General features: G+C 38.4%; 1 protein-coding gene across 1 annotated transcript in view; it reads right to left on the reverse strand.

Moving 5' to 3' along the window:
• fam117bb (family with sequence similarity 117 member Bb) overlaps window positions 1-15,933 on the reverse strand; it is a 59,584-nt gene that overhangs the window by 26,391 nt on the left and 17,260 nt on the right. Inside the window, exon 3 of the mRNA XM_051119347.1 lies at window positions 736-828. Coding sequence (XP_050975304.1) covers window positions 736-828 — 93 coding nt within the window. The remainder of the gene's footprint in view (window positions 1-735; window positions 829-15,933) is intronic.

Genomic DNA, 15,933 nt, shown 5'->3' on the forward strand with positions numbered 1-15,933 from the left:
AACCCCCTCCTCCCAGTGCACAGCAATGCAGTGCATTTTGCAGTACCATTGTTTCTACTGCCAAACAATTTAGCCAAAACAAGGTATGCCATGCCAGCTTTCCTATGATATCTATAAACAGTCTAGGTAGGCTGCTCGCTTAGTCTCCATCAGATTTGCCTACAGCATGTGTGAGTGCACATAAGACCTGCTGACTGTTTAGAGAATGATTAACTATGAAGTGGAACACTAATACACACACACAAGTTTAGAGTCAACTGAGCAGTGAGAGATGGCAGTTGAGATAACGAATGGCAGAAGATAATGTATGTACACACGCCTCTAAAACCCTGGCACTCAAGGGGCACAGCAGAGACATACGAAGGGAGGAGACCCTTGAAGTGGTGGAAGAGAGGAAGAAGACACCCTGAATAGAGAGAACAGTGTATGAAGCCACTGGAGGATGTGACAGGGGAAGGAAGGGTGCATGCACAAACAGGAGGAAGGGAGGGTGTAATGTGAGGTGACACCAGGCTGCTTCTGGTTCACTAGAGCCTGCCAATAATATGATAATGACACAGCCTTCATCTTCCCCTCCCCACCACCCCCAACAGCCTGTTGCTGCCCCGGCTCCTCATCCACAGTCTCACACGGGGGAGAGAAAGACAACGAGGGGGTCCAGCCCCGGCCCTGCTTCTGCTGAATGGAACAAAGCGCGGGGGAGGAGAGAAGATCAGGCCCTAAACGCGTCCTGACCTCTTTTAGCTGGTCAGTGCTGCCGCAGGAGGCTGAGCGCTTGTGACAGCCCCTCTTCTTCTCTTCGCATTCATCGGCCCAGGCGCTGGGGGTCTGTGGGAGACACACATGAGACCGTCAGACATGAAACAACAATACGTTTTGATCATCACAGCATCATATTGTTTCTAGACTTATGAGTATGCTGATGCAGTCTTTTGACTCTTGTCCAAAATAAACACTCGACAACCCCAACCGAGAATAAAAATTGTGGTTTAACTTTGGGAACTGCAACATTACCAGGTTTAATTGGAATTATGTAAATCAAATTGATGTGCATGTCGTTTACGTCAGTGGAAAAGTTATCAGAAGTTTATCAAGAACATTTCAAGTTTCGTTGTTTTTGCCAAAACTTTTTTACTTACTTTTTTCTCATTAAGCCAACAAAACCAAAATAAGAGAAAGATACATAAGAGATATATACATCATGTGTATGTAAACCAAAATAAGAGTATATATATATATGTGTACATATATACACACACATATATATACACACACAGACGCACACACACACACACATTTATACAGTGCATGCAAAACTTTTCCAGGTGTGGCATAAAGTTAATTTTGTGCTCTGTACAACATTATAAAGAGCTGTTTTACTGTTAGAAAAAGAAAAAACAGAGATCTCCATGCTCCTCATGTTTTATGACCATATCAATGGGCCGTCTAGCCTGCCCTTTAAATTCATTCATGCACAATGTCACAAAAAGACCCCTGACAGGAGAGATCACCCTCACCCACGCACACACACACAGTGAAGGCACGAAGCCGGGGGATGGTGAATCTATTTACCCACTTAATGCTCATCTGTACACAGAACATGGCTGGTGTAACTTCTTTGCAAACTTCCTTCCTAAATGTAAAAATACAGCTGCTGTTGCCAAAGAGCATAGAGAGGCACACAGGGTGTAGGGCGGCTGGCTATGAGGTTCCTTTGAATGAAGTTTCTGTCGCTTCAGTGTGACATAGTTTAACAAAAGATAACCGCAAACACTGCAGCCAGAGCAGAGATGGATGTTGTCATTACAACTGTACAGACACACATAAATACAAACTTAATTTGCTAAAACTAAGGGTGCATATACCAATAAATCTATTTATAAAGATATTCTGATTAAATCTGAGAGCTTTCTGATCCTTCTGAGACAGCAATGTAACTACTACATTCAAGGCCCAGAAAGGTAGTAAGGACATTGTTAAAATAGTCCATGTGACATCAGTGGTTCAACCTTAATGTTATGAAGCTACGAGAATACTTTTTGTGCCCAAAGAAAACAACAATAGTGACTTCATTTAACAATTTGTTCTCTTCCATGTCAGTCTTTGACATCAGAACGTCATGGTAGTTGCGTTGCTGCCTATGGAGGGGCAGAAAGCTCTCAGATTTCATCAAAAATACCTTATTTTTTGTTTCAAAGCTGAACAAAGGTCATGAGGGTGAGTAATTAATGACAGAATTTTCATTTTTGGAAGAACAATCCATTTAAGCGTATATATTCTTTGATATATCAACCTCCCAATCCGACCAGTGTTGACAAGTCTGCGGTTTTCCCACAGAATTGGGCTACTTTAACACTGTTGCCACGGGTTGTTTTTCATGTCTGTTGGTTGAAATGAACCCAGTCACGTAATATTTAGCCCCTGGAATGCTAATTTGACTGGGGAACCCCGCCAAAAAAAATGTGTATTTTAGCCCCAGGAATACTATGGGGAATATAATGGGGGACCCCCTCAAACTGCGATTGTGCTACTTATGGGCTAGTTTTGAGGAGTAATTGGACGGGTTTTGTTGTGAAAACCTGGCAACCCTGGCAATACTGAAAATAAAAAGCTAATACTCAAATGGTCACTGACATCACAAATCTATAGAAGAACTACTGCATATACACTTTAGTTTATGCCCATTTAAAAAATGCCTGTGAACTAGACATATTATGCAACTATACATATTTCAAACTGTAGTATACTAAATTGTTGTCTAGATTAATTCAATAAGTGGCATCCAGCTATCATTTTGGAAAAAGAAATGAATATACACTACTAAAAATTCAGCTTTGAAATCACAGGAATAAATTACATTTTAAATTAAAGCTGCAAGCAGCACTGAAAGGGCCCTCGCACCCGGGTTCACCACCACCCGTGGTCTTTAGGAAAACGGTGAACAGTGAGCAATATAACTGGATATAGGCATGTACATGTCTTCAGGCCAGCACTTTTATATTGGTGCAGACTGAACATGGTATGTTTGAGTTAGTGCAAAGCATGACGTATCCTGTTGCCAACAGGTGGCGCTGTGATTATAACAGAATACTGGCGTTTAGATATGTTCAAACCAGGACTCTTATCAAACATGCGAACGTGTTTTAACGAAACTTAAGATCTTCGCCATTTAACAAGGCAAAGGCCTTTAGATTAGACTGACCGAATATAATGTAATGTCAGTAAATCTCTATGAGGAGTTCGTTAGAGCGTAAAACATGCCACTTCCTGTTGCCAGCAGGTGGCGCTATGACTATAACGGAATATGGGCATGTAGATCTCTTCAGGGCAAGAGTCTTATCAAACGTGCATTTTGGTGCAGATCGTACATTGTATGCCTGAATTATAGCAACTTCCGTTCTCATGGTGCAACATCGAAGTCTGTCAGGCCGCCACGGACACACTCTTCAACAAAAACGCAAGATCTTCGCAATTTAACATCACAAAGATTTAGATTACACTGACCAAATTTGATCTTTGTTGATCTGTTTAAATCTCTAGGAGGAGGTTATTTAAATAAAACACCTGAAAATGGCAAAAACAGCACAAAACTTGCCAAGAAAATTCTAAATAACAGACTTCCTGTTGTGTTTTGTACTTCATACTGGGGGACTTTTTTTATAGGTATTGGTGTGTTACATGTGTCTTCTGAATTTCATACATGCAAGTAAAACATAGCTCAAGGGGCACTTTGTTTTGTTTTTTTGTAGGTGGAGCTATCAAGCCATTTTGCCACACCCACTTCTGAAATCCATACCAGGTGTAAATTTTCACCACCTTTGGAGTGTGTGCAAAGCGTCATGAGTTTTCGAGCATGTTTAGGCCCTCAAAAATGCGATTTTGGAGAAGAAGAAGAAAAATAAAGAGAATCTGAGCAATTCCAATAGTATCTTCGCAACACTGATGCTCAGACCCTAAATATATTAAAACAGAAAACAATTATTTTAAATAGTAAAAATATTTCATTATGTTTTTGCTGTACTTTTTGAATCAAATAAACGCAGAAGAGACTCGCATCTCACTGTTCAAAAACTTTTGACTGGTAGTGTATAACATTTGAATTCAACTTATTGTGTCAAGAACAAGATGTTAAGAGTCATGACTAATATTACTTTTAGCAATTCATCACACTGGAATATAAGTTTAAGTTGTTTGTGTTGCACTCCATATGGAAAATTCTTTGCAGTGTGTCTTGTTTTATACTGCTGCAGTTTGGCAACTGTAGCAAATCTTTCGGCCGTTCACTGGGTACAGAAAATGTGTAACGCCAATCCACCCACAGAGAGCTGTCGAACCTGCCTCAGAAAACCTAGTGAAAGCAAAAAACATGAACAGCTTTCCTCAAACATGTGACATACTTCACTAAAAAAGTAGTTTCTGGTAGTTCAAAGTTGCTAAAACACACAACCAGGAAACACTTTAGTCGCCTAGAGCTCTTATAATCAGTAGTCCACGTCAGCCTAGAGAGTTATGGGAATCGCTCAGCTGTGAATATATACACACCATGGCCTTACTTATCATGCACTTAAATCACTTATTGGCACACAATCTCACACATTAACCTTACTATGAGAACAAACACTAGCGGAAAGTGGGCATCGTAACACACACACAAACATACACTCGCACAAAGATTTGTTTGGAAACCTCTTGAGCAGGGCTTGTCTTTGTCCCTCCCCGCCAGGTAAGCGCAGCCTCCCGCTGCCGTTAACGGCACGACACCAGAGATTCAGCCTGTGGGTTTACACCATAAACAACTCATTCTACACTCAATACACTCAACATGTCTGTACTAGCAAGTTCACAAACTTTCACTCAGAACACCGTATGGTAATTTATTGCAGGACAGCTATGGCCTTATTTAGATATCTGGCACAGATGAGGAGTGATCTTACGTTGAGGCGGTATGGAAAAGTAATCTTGTTGCCTCAGCCTCTCTCAATCATTCAAAGGTGTGAGCCAAAACTGTAAAACGCAGGACAGAAAAAATAAAACCTATGGCACTGGAAACAGCCGAAGGCAATAGCTGTCACAACTCAACCAAAGCACTTTTAACAAGAGAACATGCTATTTTTTGTGTGATGTGCATCACGTTACTAAGTCAAACTTTGTTTTTTCTTAAAATCGCAATCTTGTTTTTTACCTTGCCAGTGTGAAAATTCACCAGTGTTTAACAGATTGTTTTCACACAAGCATCCTCACACATTAATTAGCAGGTCCATTCATCACAGAGACACACACTGACACACTTTCCTTTGACCTTAGACACAAATGGTGATAAACATGTGTGGAGAAACCAGTCGACTCTCCTCTCTGCACAGCCCGAGGCTCTGTCTCTCCACACAAGAGACATTCGTTCCAATTCACACTCCCTTCAAACAAATACTTAACGTAAGCTGATATCACACACACAAGTGTACATACATTGTTAGGACTGTATGATCAAAGCAGATATACTCATGCTACTTCAGACTGGTTTTGTGGTCCAGGGTCACATATTTTCAGTGGATATTCAAGGAAGGGAAAAAAGTAGGACAGGATTTAATTTTATACAAATAGACTGGATTGTGAAAAGTTGACATCATATCCCAGGGTTTATAGGGAGATTAGGAAGAACAACTCTTCTCAAACTCTCCTGGCACCTGTTGATAACGGCATTAGCAGCCTTGATGACGTCAGTCAAAAAGGAAATGTGTTTTTGTGGGGGAGCAAGTTATTACAGCACAAAAAAATAAAGAAAGAATACCCGTCAATTTGATTTCATGCTGACTTTATATATGAATAGGGAGTTTTAATAAAAACATGTCAGACGTGTTTCAATTCTGACACATTAAAAGAAAATATTTAAAGGGTTAGTTCACCCAAAAATAAAAATTCTTTCATTATTACTCACCTTCATGTCGTTTTAAATTAAGATATTTTTGATGCAATCCGGGAGCTACTTTTTTACTAGCTTTCTGACTACGTTTTGTGAGCAAAGAAAAAATAACATTAGCCGTGGTTAGGGTTGCGTACCGTTCATATTTTACCAGTATGGCACCAGTATCGGTACCTAAAAATTCGGTACTTTACCGAATCTTTTTTCTGTACTTTACTCTCTGCGTAAAAAACAAAAACATTTATTTCAGTGAAAAAATAAGTCCAAAACTGTCAAATAGGGCCCTACAATCTTTTTCTTTTTTTTTCAGAAATTCTTGTGTTTTAATTTTTCTGATAATCAAATGAAGGCATTAAACATTTATTTATTTTTAATCGAATGAAAATTAAATCCTTGTATTTCTTAGCAAACAAACTGGTTTACTGTTAAAATTAATACGTGGAAGAAAAATTGTGTGAATATTTCCTTTAAAAAAAGTTTTAATAATAATTGTGTTTTTTTTCTTTGACAGAAATTGGAATATATAGAGGCGCACATTATACTGTACAAAAGTAATACATCTCAAATACATTTCTGTTACATGTTAAACCGTACTTTTATTTTGAAAGGTTGCCGTAAAGTTTCTGTCTGTATACAGTATTATATGATGCTAGTTTTCTTAAATGAAATGGTAAAATTCACATGAAGTGACTCTCACAGCAGCTCTGGAGATGAAGTTCATGTGTTCATGTCGTCATATAGTGAAACACAGAGGCTGAAAATCACTGCGAGCTTCACGCTTGCTTTAGTGTTTGTGTAGTAAACAAAACCACGTCTGCGCCATTCATACATAGAGATGAAATCGGAACATGCAGGATTTATATTAAAACCGACTTTTTGCGTTTTTAAAATTCACAGACATTAGTTCATATCGCGATTCGAATTAAGTGACAGACCTACTTTTGAATTATTCGCCTAAAAATTGACGAATTCCGTGGCATTCGGCGCTATAGAGTAAATTCCGTTTTTATGAATGGACTCCGTGATTCCATCCGCATTTTCGCGGAAACCATATGGTCTTAAAAATCTAACCACACTTAAGAACATTTTGGTTTGCCCTGTGTGTTATGTTAGAACGAGTTGCAGGGGTGACATCACGTTACAGGGTCTCTCTCTCCAGATGCGTTCTCAGGTACCGAAATTTGGCACCGATTGATTTAATGTGAATCGGTATTCGGTAGTACCGACGCAGTTCGGGTGGTACCCTTAAAAGTACTGAGTTCGGTACCCAACCCTACTCGTCATGGTACTCTCATGAATGCACGTTGAAGACTGACATGGAAGTTAAGAAATTGTTTAAAAAGTTCTCTTTGCGCACAAAAAGTATTCTCGTAGCTTCTTAAAATTACAGCTGAACCAAATATGTCACATGAACTATTTTAATGATGTCCTTACTACCTTTCTGGGCCTTGAACGTGGTAGTTGCATTGCTGTCTATGCAGGGTCAGGAAGCTCTCGGATTTCATCAAAAAAATCTTAATTTGTGGTCCGAAGAAGAACCTTACAGGTTTGTAACGACATGAGGGCTAGCAATTAACAACAGAATTTTCATTTTTGGCTGAAGTATCCCTTTAAGTCGAGACAAGAACAGAGCTCATAACACAATGAGAGAGAGAAAGCAAGATGTGGCTGAACAAGCCAGTAGGATAAAGTTTCTTTTCTTAATTAACTTCATGCCCTGTGAACCTCCACGAGTCGAGCCGGAGGAGTGGTGGCTCCTGTGCCCGCTCGTACCTCTCCTACCCCTCCCCAGCATTTATTCCTCTAAATTCCTTTCTTTCTTTGTTAAAATAATCCGTGCATGTGCTTCTTTGTTCCATCGCTTTTTTCCATTTCTCTCGCTATTGTTCTGCTGGTTTCCTTACACTCATCTCCGTCTGATCCCTCTTTTCTTCATCTCTTTTTTTTCTTCTTCTTCATCGCCGCCTACTCCCTTTATAAACTTCTGCTTTTTCTACCTCCTGCTGTCTTTCATGCTCTCTGCAGGCTTCCTCTTTTTCCTATGTGTGTGTTGAAGTGGACGGTGACCAAGCGCTTTGTAATGGTGTGGCACTCAGTTTACCCTGCGTCACATGGACTTGTTTACACTTGGTATGAACATCTGGCTCAGATGATCCAATAATGAAAATAAATCAACATGAAAAAGAAATTAAAATAAATACAAAAAGTAACATTTGTAGCAACAGCCTAAAAAATCATTGTACGGGTCAAAATTATAGATTTTTCTTTTACGCCAAAAATCATTAGGATATTATGTAAAGATCATGTTCCATGAAGATATTCTGTACATTTTCTACTGTAAATATATAAAAACGTAATTTTTGATTAGTTATATGCATTGCTAAGAACTTAATTTGGACAACTTTCAAGGCGATTTTCTCAATATTTAGTTTTTTTGCACCCTCAAATTCCAGATTTTCAAATGTTGTATCTCAGCCAAATATTGTCCTGTCCTAACAAACCATACATCAATGTGAAAACGTTTTGGACCCAGGTTACACTTGTGTTTATTACTATCCATTTGTGATCGGCCAAAACACCACCAAGTGTAAACTGGGTTATGGACACACACATGCACCTCTCTCATCTGCTTAGATGCCACCCAAAAGTTGATTCCAGTCTAGGTTTATTCCCACTCCTGCTGTCCCAGAATATTTTACGACTGTGACTTTAGTTGGGCCTGTGATAGCTCAACCTGACTGCTTAGTTCATTGCTTAAAGACAACAAACAGTCCATCTCTTTCTGAATGCTGCTGCAAGTGTGTGTGCGTGTGTCGTCTTTCAGCTGTGCTGCTCTACAGCAGTTCAGCTCCATGACTGATTCTGTTGTGTTGAGCACAGGACTGGGCCGCCCAGCTCCTGACTTGCTCTCAGAGCTGCAGCCAACTGCCAGGATCACTTCCTCCTTCCCAGCAGTTTAAGATTTCCAGCGGAGCGCGCTGGCTACACACAAACACGGCTCTGTTCAGCAGCTGTGGACGCTGCACAGAGGGAAGCTCTGCTGAGGAGGGGGAGCATCTGTCTGCTCAGGCCTGCCAGGACATACACAGTCGTGTGATACTCGCTTTCACACGCGTTTACAGATACACAAGCAGTTTGTCAGTCCAATTTAGAAGTTTGTGCCACAGATTTGGCATGCAACGACTGTGTCGTTTGACTCGTCTTTTTTTTTTACAAATCTCACCCGAGATTAATTTTCTCCCTTTCTGCACCCAGATGAGCGACACATTAGTAGAGCCTTTTACTCACTGCAGGCAACCCTTAGAAAAATGCACCATAGTAAGCACTGGCATTGACATAATGCACAATAAGCTGCTAAGTATTTATGTTAAAGAGCTAGTTCATCCACAAGCAACAGTACTGCTGCGTACAAGGCCCAGAAAGGTAGTAAGGACATCAATAAAGTAGTCCATGTGACATCAGTGGTTCAAGATTAATTTTATAAAGCAATGGGAATAGTTTTGTGCACAAAGAAAAAAAAAAAAAAAAAGGAACAACTTTATTCAACAATTTCTATCAGAAAGCTTTCAAATTTCATCAAAAATATCTTAATTTGTGTTCTGAAGATGAACGAAGGTCTTACTGGTTTGGAATGACATGAGGGTGAGTAATTAATGACACTATTTTTATTTTTGGGTGAACTATCACTTTAAGGCCAATAAAAAAAAACTATCACTTTAAGGCTTTTTAAAAAAAAAAAAAAAAAAAAAATGAATGGTGCAAGTCAATTTAGGTATCATAATATTTTATAGTATTAAAAATTAATTTTAATTTTGAGAATCACTGAAGATTGCATTGAACAGTGTTGTTACATTATTAGTTTAAGTGTTAGATGACAGTAAAGTAATCAAAATATTAAAAAATAAGCATGCATAAACATTTGATATCAACTGACACATATAAAATAAAAAAATAAAAAATTCCAGTATTGGTCAATAACTAATATGGTACCAATATTTTGTATTCTGGTCAAAATACCATAGTTACAGCCGAGGTCAAAAGTTCGCATCTCCCTTTCACAATCATTAAAAATATCAATTATTTTACCAAAATAAGAGGGATCATACAAAATACATGTTATTGTTGATTTAGTACTGACCTGAATAAGATATTTCACATAAAAGACATTTACATATAGTTCACAAGAGAAAATAATAGTTTAATTTATAAAAATTACCCCATACTTAATACTGTGTTGTTACCTGAATGATCCACAGCTGTGTTTTTTTGTTTAGTGATAGTTGTTCATGAGTCCCTTGTTTGTCCTGAACAATTAAACTGCCTGCAGTTCTTCAGAAAAAAATCCTTCAGGTCCCACAAATTCCTTGGTTTTTCAGCATTTTTGCATATTTGAACCCTTTCCAACAATGACTGTATAATTTTGAGATCCATCTTTTCACACTGAGGACAACTGAGGGACTCATATGCAACTACTACAGAAGATTCAAACACTCACTGATGCTCCAGAAGGAAAAACCATGCATTAAGAGCTGGGGGTGAAAACTTTTGAACAGAATGAAGATGTGTACATTTTTCTTATTTTGCCTAAATATCTTTTTTTTTCCATTTAGTACTGCCCTTTAGAGGCTACAGAATATAGTTACATGTTTTCCAAAAAACAAAATAAGTTATATTTACCCTGATCTTCAAATTCAAAAAATGTTGACCCCCAGCTCCTAATGGATCGTGTTTCCTTCTGAAGCATCATTGAGCATTTGAATATTCTGTAATAGATGGATATGAGTCCCTCAGTTGTCCTCAGTGTGAAAACACGGATCTCAAAATCATACAGTCAGTGTTGAAAAGGGGTGCTGACCTCAACTGTACATTATGTAAAACAGTGTTGTTGTTGTTTTTTAATACCATGCACTAGAGTGTGGTATTTTGACAGAAAAAAAAAATGCTGGCAAAGGTAAAAAAAAAAAAAAAAAAAATTAAGGGAAGCATGAGGTTTTCTAGACCAGGGTGCATTTGGGATAGGTGTGTGTGTGTGTGTGTGTGCGTGAGAGAGAAATAGAGGGTTGAAGTTACAGTAGGGCCCACGCTCAGAGTAGATTAACACAGAAACAAAGGGCTCTTTATAAACAGAGGGGTGCTGTGTTTGGACTCGCTTTGAAGCACAGGTCATGAGTGGAGGCCCTAGGTGTGTGATGTAACCCCAGTCAGCCAGTGAAAACTCATGAGCAAAGTCACTGGAGTTTAGCAGACCATGACAAAAATGCAAAAAAAATATGCAAAACGACGGTGGGAATCAAAAGGACATAAAGTCCAAAAAAAAATAAAAAATACACACCACCTTCACAGTAGATCAACTTTCCTGTGAACTCCTGTCACAAGAAGAAAAAAAAAAATCCGCTATGTAAATCATAGTATTTGCATGTCCTGTCCGAAACTGAAGATTGAGGACCCAACATAAGTGCCTGCTGTCCATATACACTACCAGTTAAAAGTTTTTGAACAGTAAGATTTACAATGTTTTTTTAAAGAAGTCTCTTCTGCTCAAAAGCCTGTATTTATTTGATCCAAAGTACAGCAGAAACAGTAACAGTATTTTTTTTTTACTTTTTACTATTTAAAATAACGGTTTTCTATTTGAATATATTTTAAATGTAATTTATTACTGTGATTTCAAAGCTGAATTTTTAGCATCACTACTCCAGTCATATGATCCTTCAGAAATCATTCTAATATTCTCATTTGCTGCTCAAAAAACATTTATTATTATTATGGTAAAAAACAGGAGTACATTTTTTTCAGGTTTCTTTGATAAATAGAAAGTTGAGAAGAACAGCATTTATCTGAAATAGAAATCTTGTAACATTATAAATGTCTTTATCATCACTTTTATTTTGCATCCTTGCTAAATAAAAGTATTAATTTCTATAATTTCTTCCAAAAAAAGCTTTTGAATAGTATAGTGTATAATGTCACAAACGTTTTATTTGTTTCAGATAAATTCTGATCTTTGAATCTTTCTATTAATCAAAGAATCCAGAAAAAAATATACTTAACTGTTTTAAATATTGATAATACTAATATAAAATGTTTCTTGAACAGCAAATCAGCATATTAGAATGATTCCTGAAGGATCATGTGACAAATAAATGCAGGCTTGGTGAGCAGAAGAGACTTCTTTAAAAAACATTATTTACTGTTAAGAAACTTGATTGGTAGTGTATGTGGTATTTTTAATTGGACACTTAAGTTGCACTTACATGAGACACTGGATAAGAAACTAAATATCAAACAAAATTGCATTAAAAAAGACACCACGACCAAGAGTTCATAGTAAATATGATGAACTACATCTGTTGCAGTACCATTTAAAATCAGTAAGAGTCAATATAAGTATCTATTTTTTTTTTACCTTGTGTGCTGACATTATGTCTTAAGTCTCCAAACACTATCTGGGCCCTCTGTACATTAAAACCCTGATAGGAGGCAGTTTCAGGTCCTCACTGGAGAGTTGAGAACTGTCTGGATAATCTGCCAGCTAAGCTTTTCTGTAACCCTATGAGCTTTCATACAGAGGGGAATACAAGTCACGAATTCCCCTTGAACGGGCTGTTATTCGGTATTCACCTGTCTCTCTTTCGCTGGACTGGAACACAAGGCCTGTTACTGAGCGAGTGCCAAATTTACCACAGGCTTTCTGAACACTGAACACCAGTGTTGGAAAATAGTTCAGATTTTTAGCCTGTCAGTGCAGAAGGGGATTATCATGACAAAAAGAACTTTCTTGTTAAAAAGTAACAAAGCTGGCAGGGCCACTGAGGTTTGTGGGCCAAGTGTGCGCACAACTACGAATAGAACGCAGTAACACGGACACTTGTTAAAGGTTAATGCTTTTCTTCCGCAGGTACATGGTGTTGTAAACCTTGCAAATGGAAATCCCCCCCTGGCAACAGCACAGATGTATCCCACTCGATATTTTTTGGCCCAAAAACATTCCTCACGTCAGAAATTCCCTGTGATTGCTTACAATAGCTGAACATCATTCTGCATGCCGGGGGAAGGAATTCACGTGCGCATATTTGTCTTCATAAACGGATAGCTCTCTGATAGTTCACACATTCCACACATATCAAAACAAAACCCAGGAATGGGTCCTTGTTACACATGTAGACATGGCATTATGTTTTTTTGCAGGAAAAGTGGTGTTTGCCTGTGCAAACTTGACTCTACAATGTTCTGGGGGATTGTTGATATTGTTGGCATGTTGCTAGGGCTTTTTGGATGGTTGCTTAGTCAAAAGAGCCCACCCACAAGTCGCTATGGAATTATGAACTCTGTAAATGAGTAAAATCCTTCCTTCAAAGGAAGTATGTGGGATTTACCGGCTGTTTTATCTTCCTGCAAAACAAATTGAACATCTTATCAATTAGGCTACATTTAGACTGCAGGCAAAAGTTGGGCAAATCTGAGTTTTGCTCATATGACTCAGACCTTTTTTGTTTTCTTTCATAACAGTATGAACAGCACACACTACATGGAATCTGAAAGGTTTTTTAGTTTTGGATATGGGCCACGGCCTGCTTGCTCTAAGGCGCAAGTAATTTATTATACATTAAAATGATTATATTCAGCGGCTTCTCCTACTTTTCTTAGTGATATTTAGTGCCAGTTTATCAGGAAGTGATGATTTTGTTTTCTTTGGCTCATTGGATGGAATGCATGCTTTGAGGCATGCTTTCAAAACCTGAACTTCTTTTAACTTGATGTGGCATCTTAAAGGAGAAGTCCACTTCCAGAACAACAATTTTCAGATAATTTACTCACCCCCTTGTCATCCAAGATGTTCATGTCTTTCTCTCTTCAGTCGTAAAGAAATTATGGTTTTTGGGGAAAACATTTCAGGATTTTTCTTCATATAATGGACTTCAATTGTGCCCCTGATTTTGAACTTCCAAAATGTAGTTTAAATACGGCTTCAAAGGGCTTTAAATGATCCCAGCTGAGGAAGAAGGGTCTTATCTGTCATTTTTTTCAAAAAATAAAAATTTGTTTACTTTTTAAGCACAAAAGCTCGTGTAGCACATGGTCTGGGATGCGTGTCCACGGGTCATTCTTGAACAATTCGTTCATTTTGAACACATCTTTAAATGTGACTCGGGAAGAACGAGTCATCTCGGGGAGTGATTCGTTCAGTCGCAAATGCGCAACATCCTATAGGTTCTGTGCTGGAATTAGTTCACCTGTCTTGAGTCTTCGGGTTTTGAGAGTCGTTCGTTCATCTTATGGAGCTGTCATGTGAAGCTGATTTTGCTAAAATGAATGAAAGGTAGAGTATGTTGAAAAGGTAGAGTATGTAGTTATTTTCTCCTACAACTTCAGAATCGTCCAATATTGTTGTACCTTCTTGTTTGTAAACAGCGTTTGACTTACTTGCACTTTCTTAGTCTTTGCGCGTTCGCTTTGTAAACACTGGGTCTGTAGATCCGCCTACCTTCTGCATGACCTTTCGATGTTATTCAATAGTACGTGATGCACATCACAGAGCCTGTGCTACACGGCATTATAAGACCTTTCTTCCTCGGCTGAGATTGTTTAGAGCCCTCTGAAGCTGCATTTAAACTACATTTTGGAAGTTCAAAATCGGGGGGCACAATCGAAGTCCATTATATAAAGAAAAATCCTGAAATGTTTTCCTCAAAAAACATAATTTCTTAACAACTGAAGACAGAAAGACATGAACATCTTGGATGACAAGGGGGCGAGTAAATTATTTGTGAACTGCTGTTCTGGAGGTAGAGTTCTCCTTTTAAAAAATGTGTAAAAAGCAGAAAAAAAAAACAAATACATACATCTAGAGCAGAAGTCTCCAACCTTTTTTTCTTCACAGACCAGTTACGGTTTAAAAAAATTCTCGTGCATTGGGGGGGCGGGCTGTGGGGGTTTACTTTCACTTTCTAATGCGCAAAGTTTTTACATTGCTTGTGCGATATCCACTGGCTCGCCTTCGTGGTTTAAAACAGAAATATTTCCAATATTGCAACATAACCGCAAACTCCCATGTGTATGTATCTTAAATGCGGGAAGACATGGAAGAGGAATCAACTCGGTATGCCGCGCTGTCTGAAACACGTCTCTATACTTGTGCGCGCTTTGGGTGTGTGCAAGAACAGAGCGTAAGTAACAAATTAAGCTCTGTTTCTTTTCTTCTTCTTGTGGTTTTAAATAGCTTGAACATGTAAATTGGCAAATTAGTCTGCAAATCATATGCCGAACGGTAGGGTCTGGACCTGATCCGTACGTATCACAGATCAGCTGTGATCCGTTTAAGCCCTAATAGGCTCGGAGCAATCTTTTATTCACTAATTTAACATGAAATCATCAAATTGCTACTCTATCTCAATTGCATACAATGAAAGTACAGAATAATAAGAACAATAATTTATGCACAATAAATAACAGAGCATCCTATCTATACAAATTTTTCCCAGAATGTTCTCGCAACCCGGTAGAAATTCTTCCACGGCCCAGTAGTGGGTCGCGACCCGGTGGTTGGGAACCTCTGATCTAGAGCATTTTTACATCGAAAAACAATTAAAAAGCAGCATAGATGAGTGTAAAAGTACAGACAAGTACTAGTAACATGGACATTGATTTCTATAAATGGTCGGTTCCTTTTCATATTTATTCTTTGTTTAGTATAGCTATTTAACATAAGGGGACCTACTATGCAATAATCACCTTTATAAGGTGTTTGAACACAGTTGTTTGGCCGCAGTGTGTGACAACAACCAACCTATAATGGCAAAAATCCACCCACTCATTTTTTGTCTCTCTGCACATGCAATTCCAGATTTCTCCCTCACTGTAGGAAGAAATCCCACAGCAGTCCGCCATTACTAGAGATACACAATGTCAGCGGCATTACAAGTGTTGTGTTTTGGGATGCACCAACAAACAAAGGCGTCTCCATAGACTCCTTCCATCTGTGGCTAAGGACACTGTGGTTAAATTTCATCTTTGCA

The sequence above is a fragment of the Labeo rohita genome, chromosome 9 (assembly GCF_022985175.1).
Source record: "Labeo rohita strain BAU-BD-2019 chromosome 9, IGBB_LRoh.1.0, whole genome shotgun sequence".
Lineage (NCBI taxonomy): Eukaryota > Metazoa > Chordata > Actinopteri > Cypriniformes > Cyprinidae > Labeo > Labeo rohita.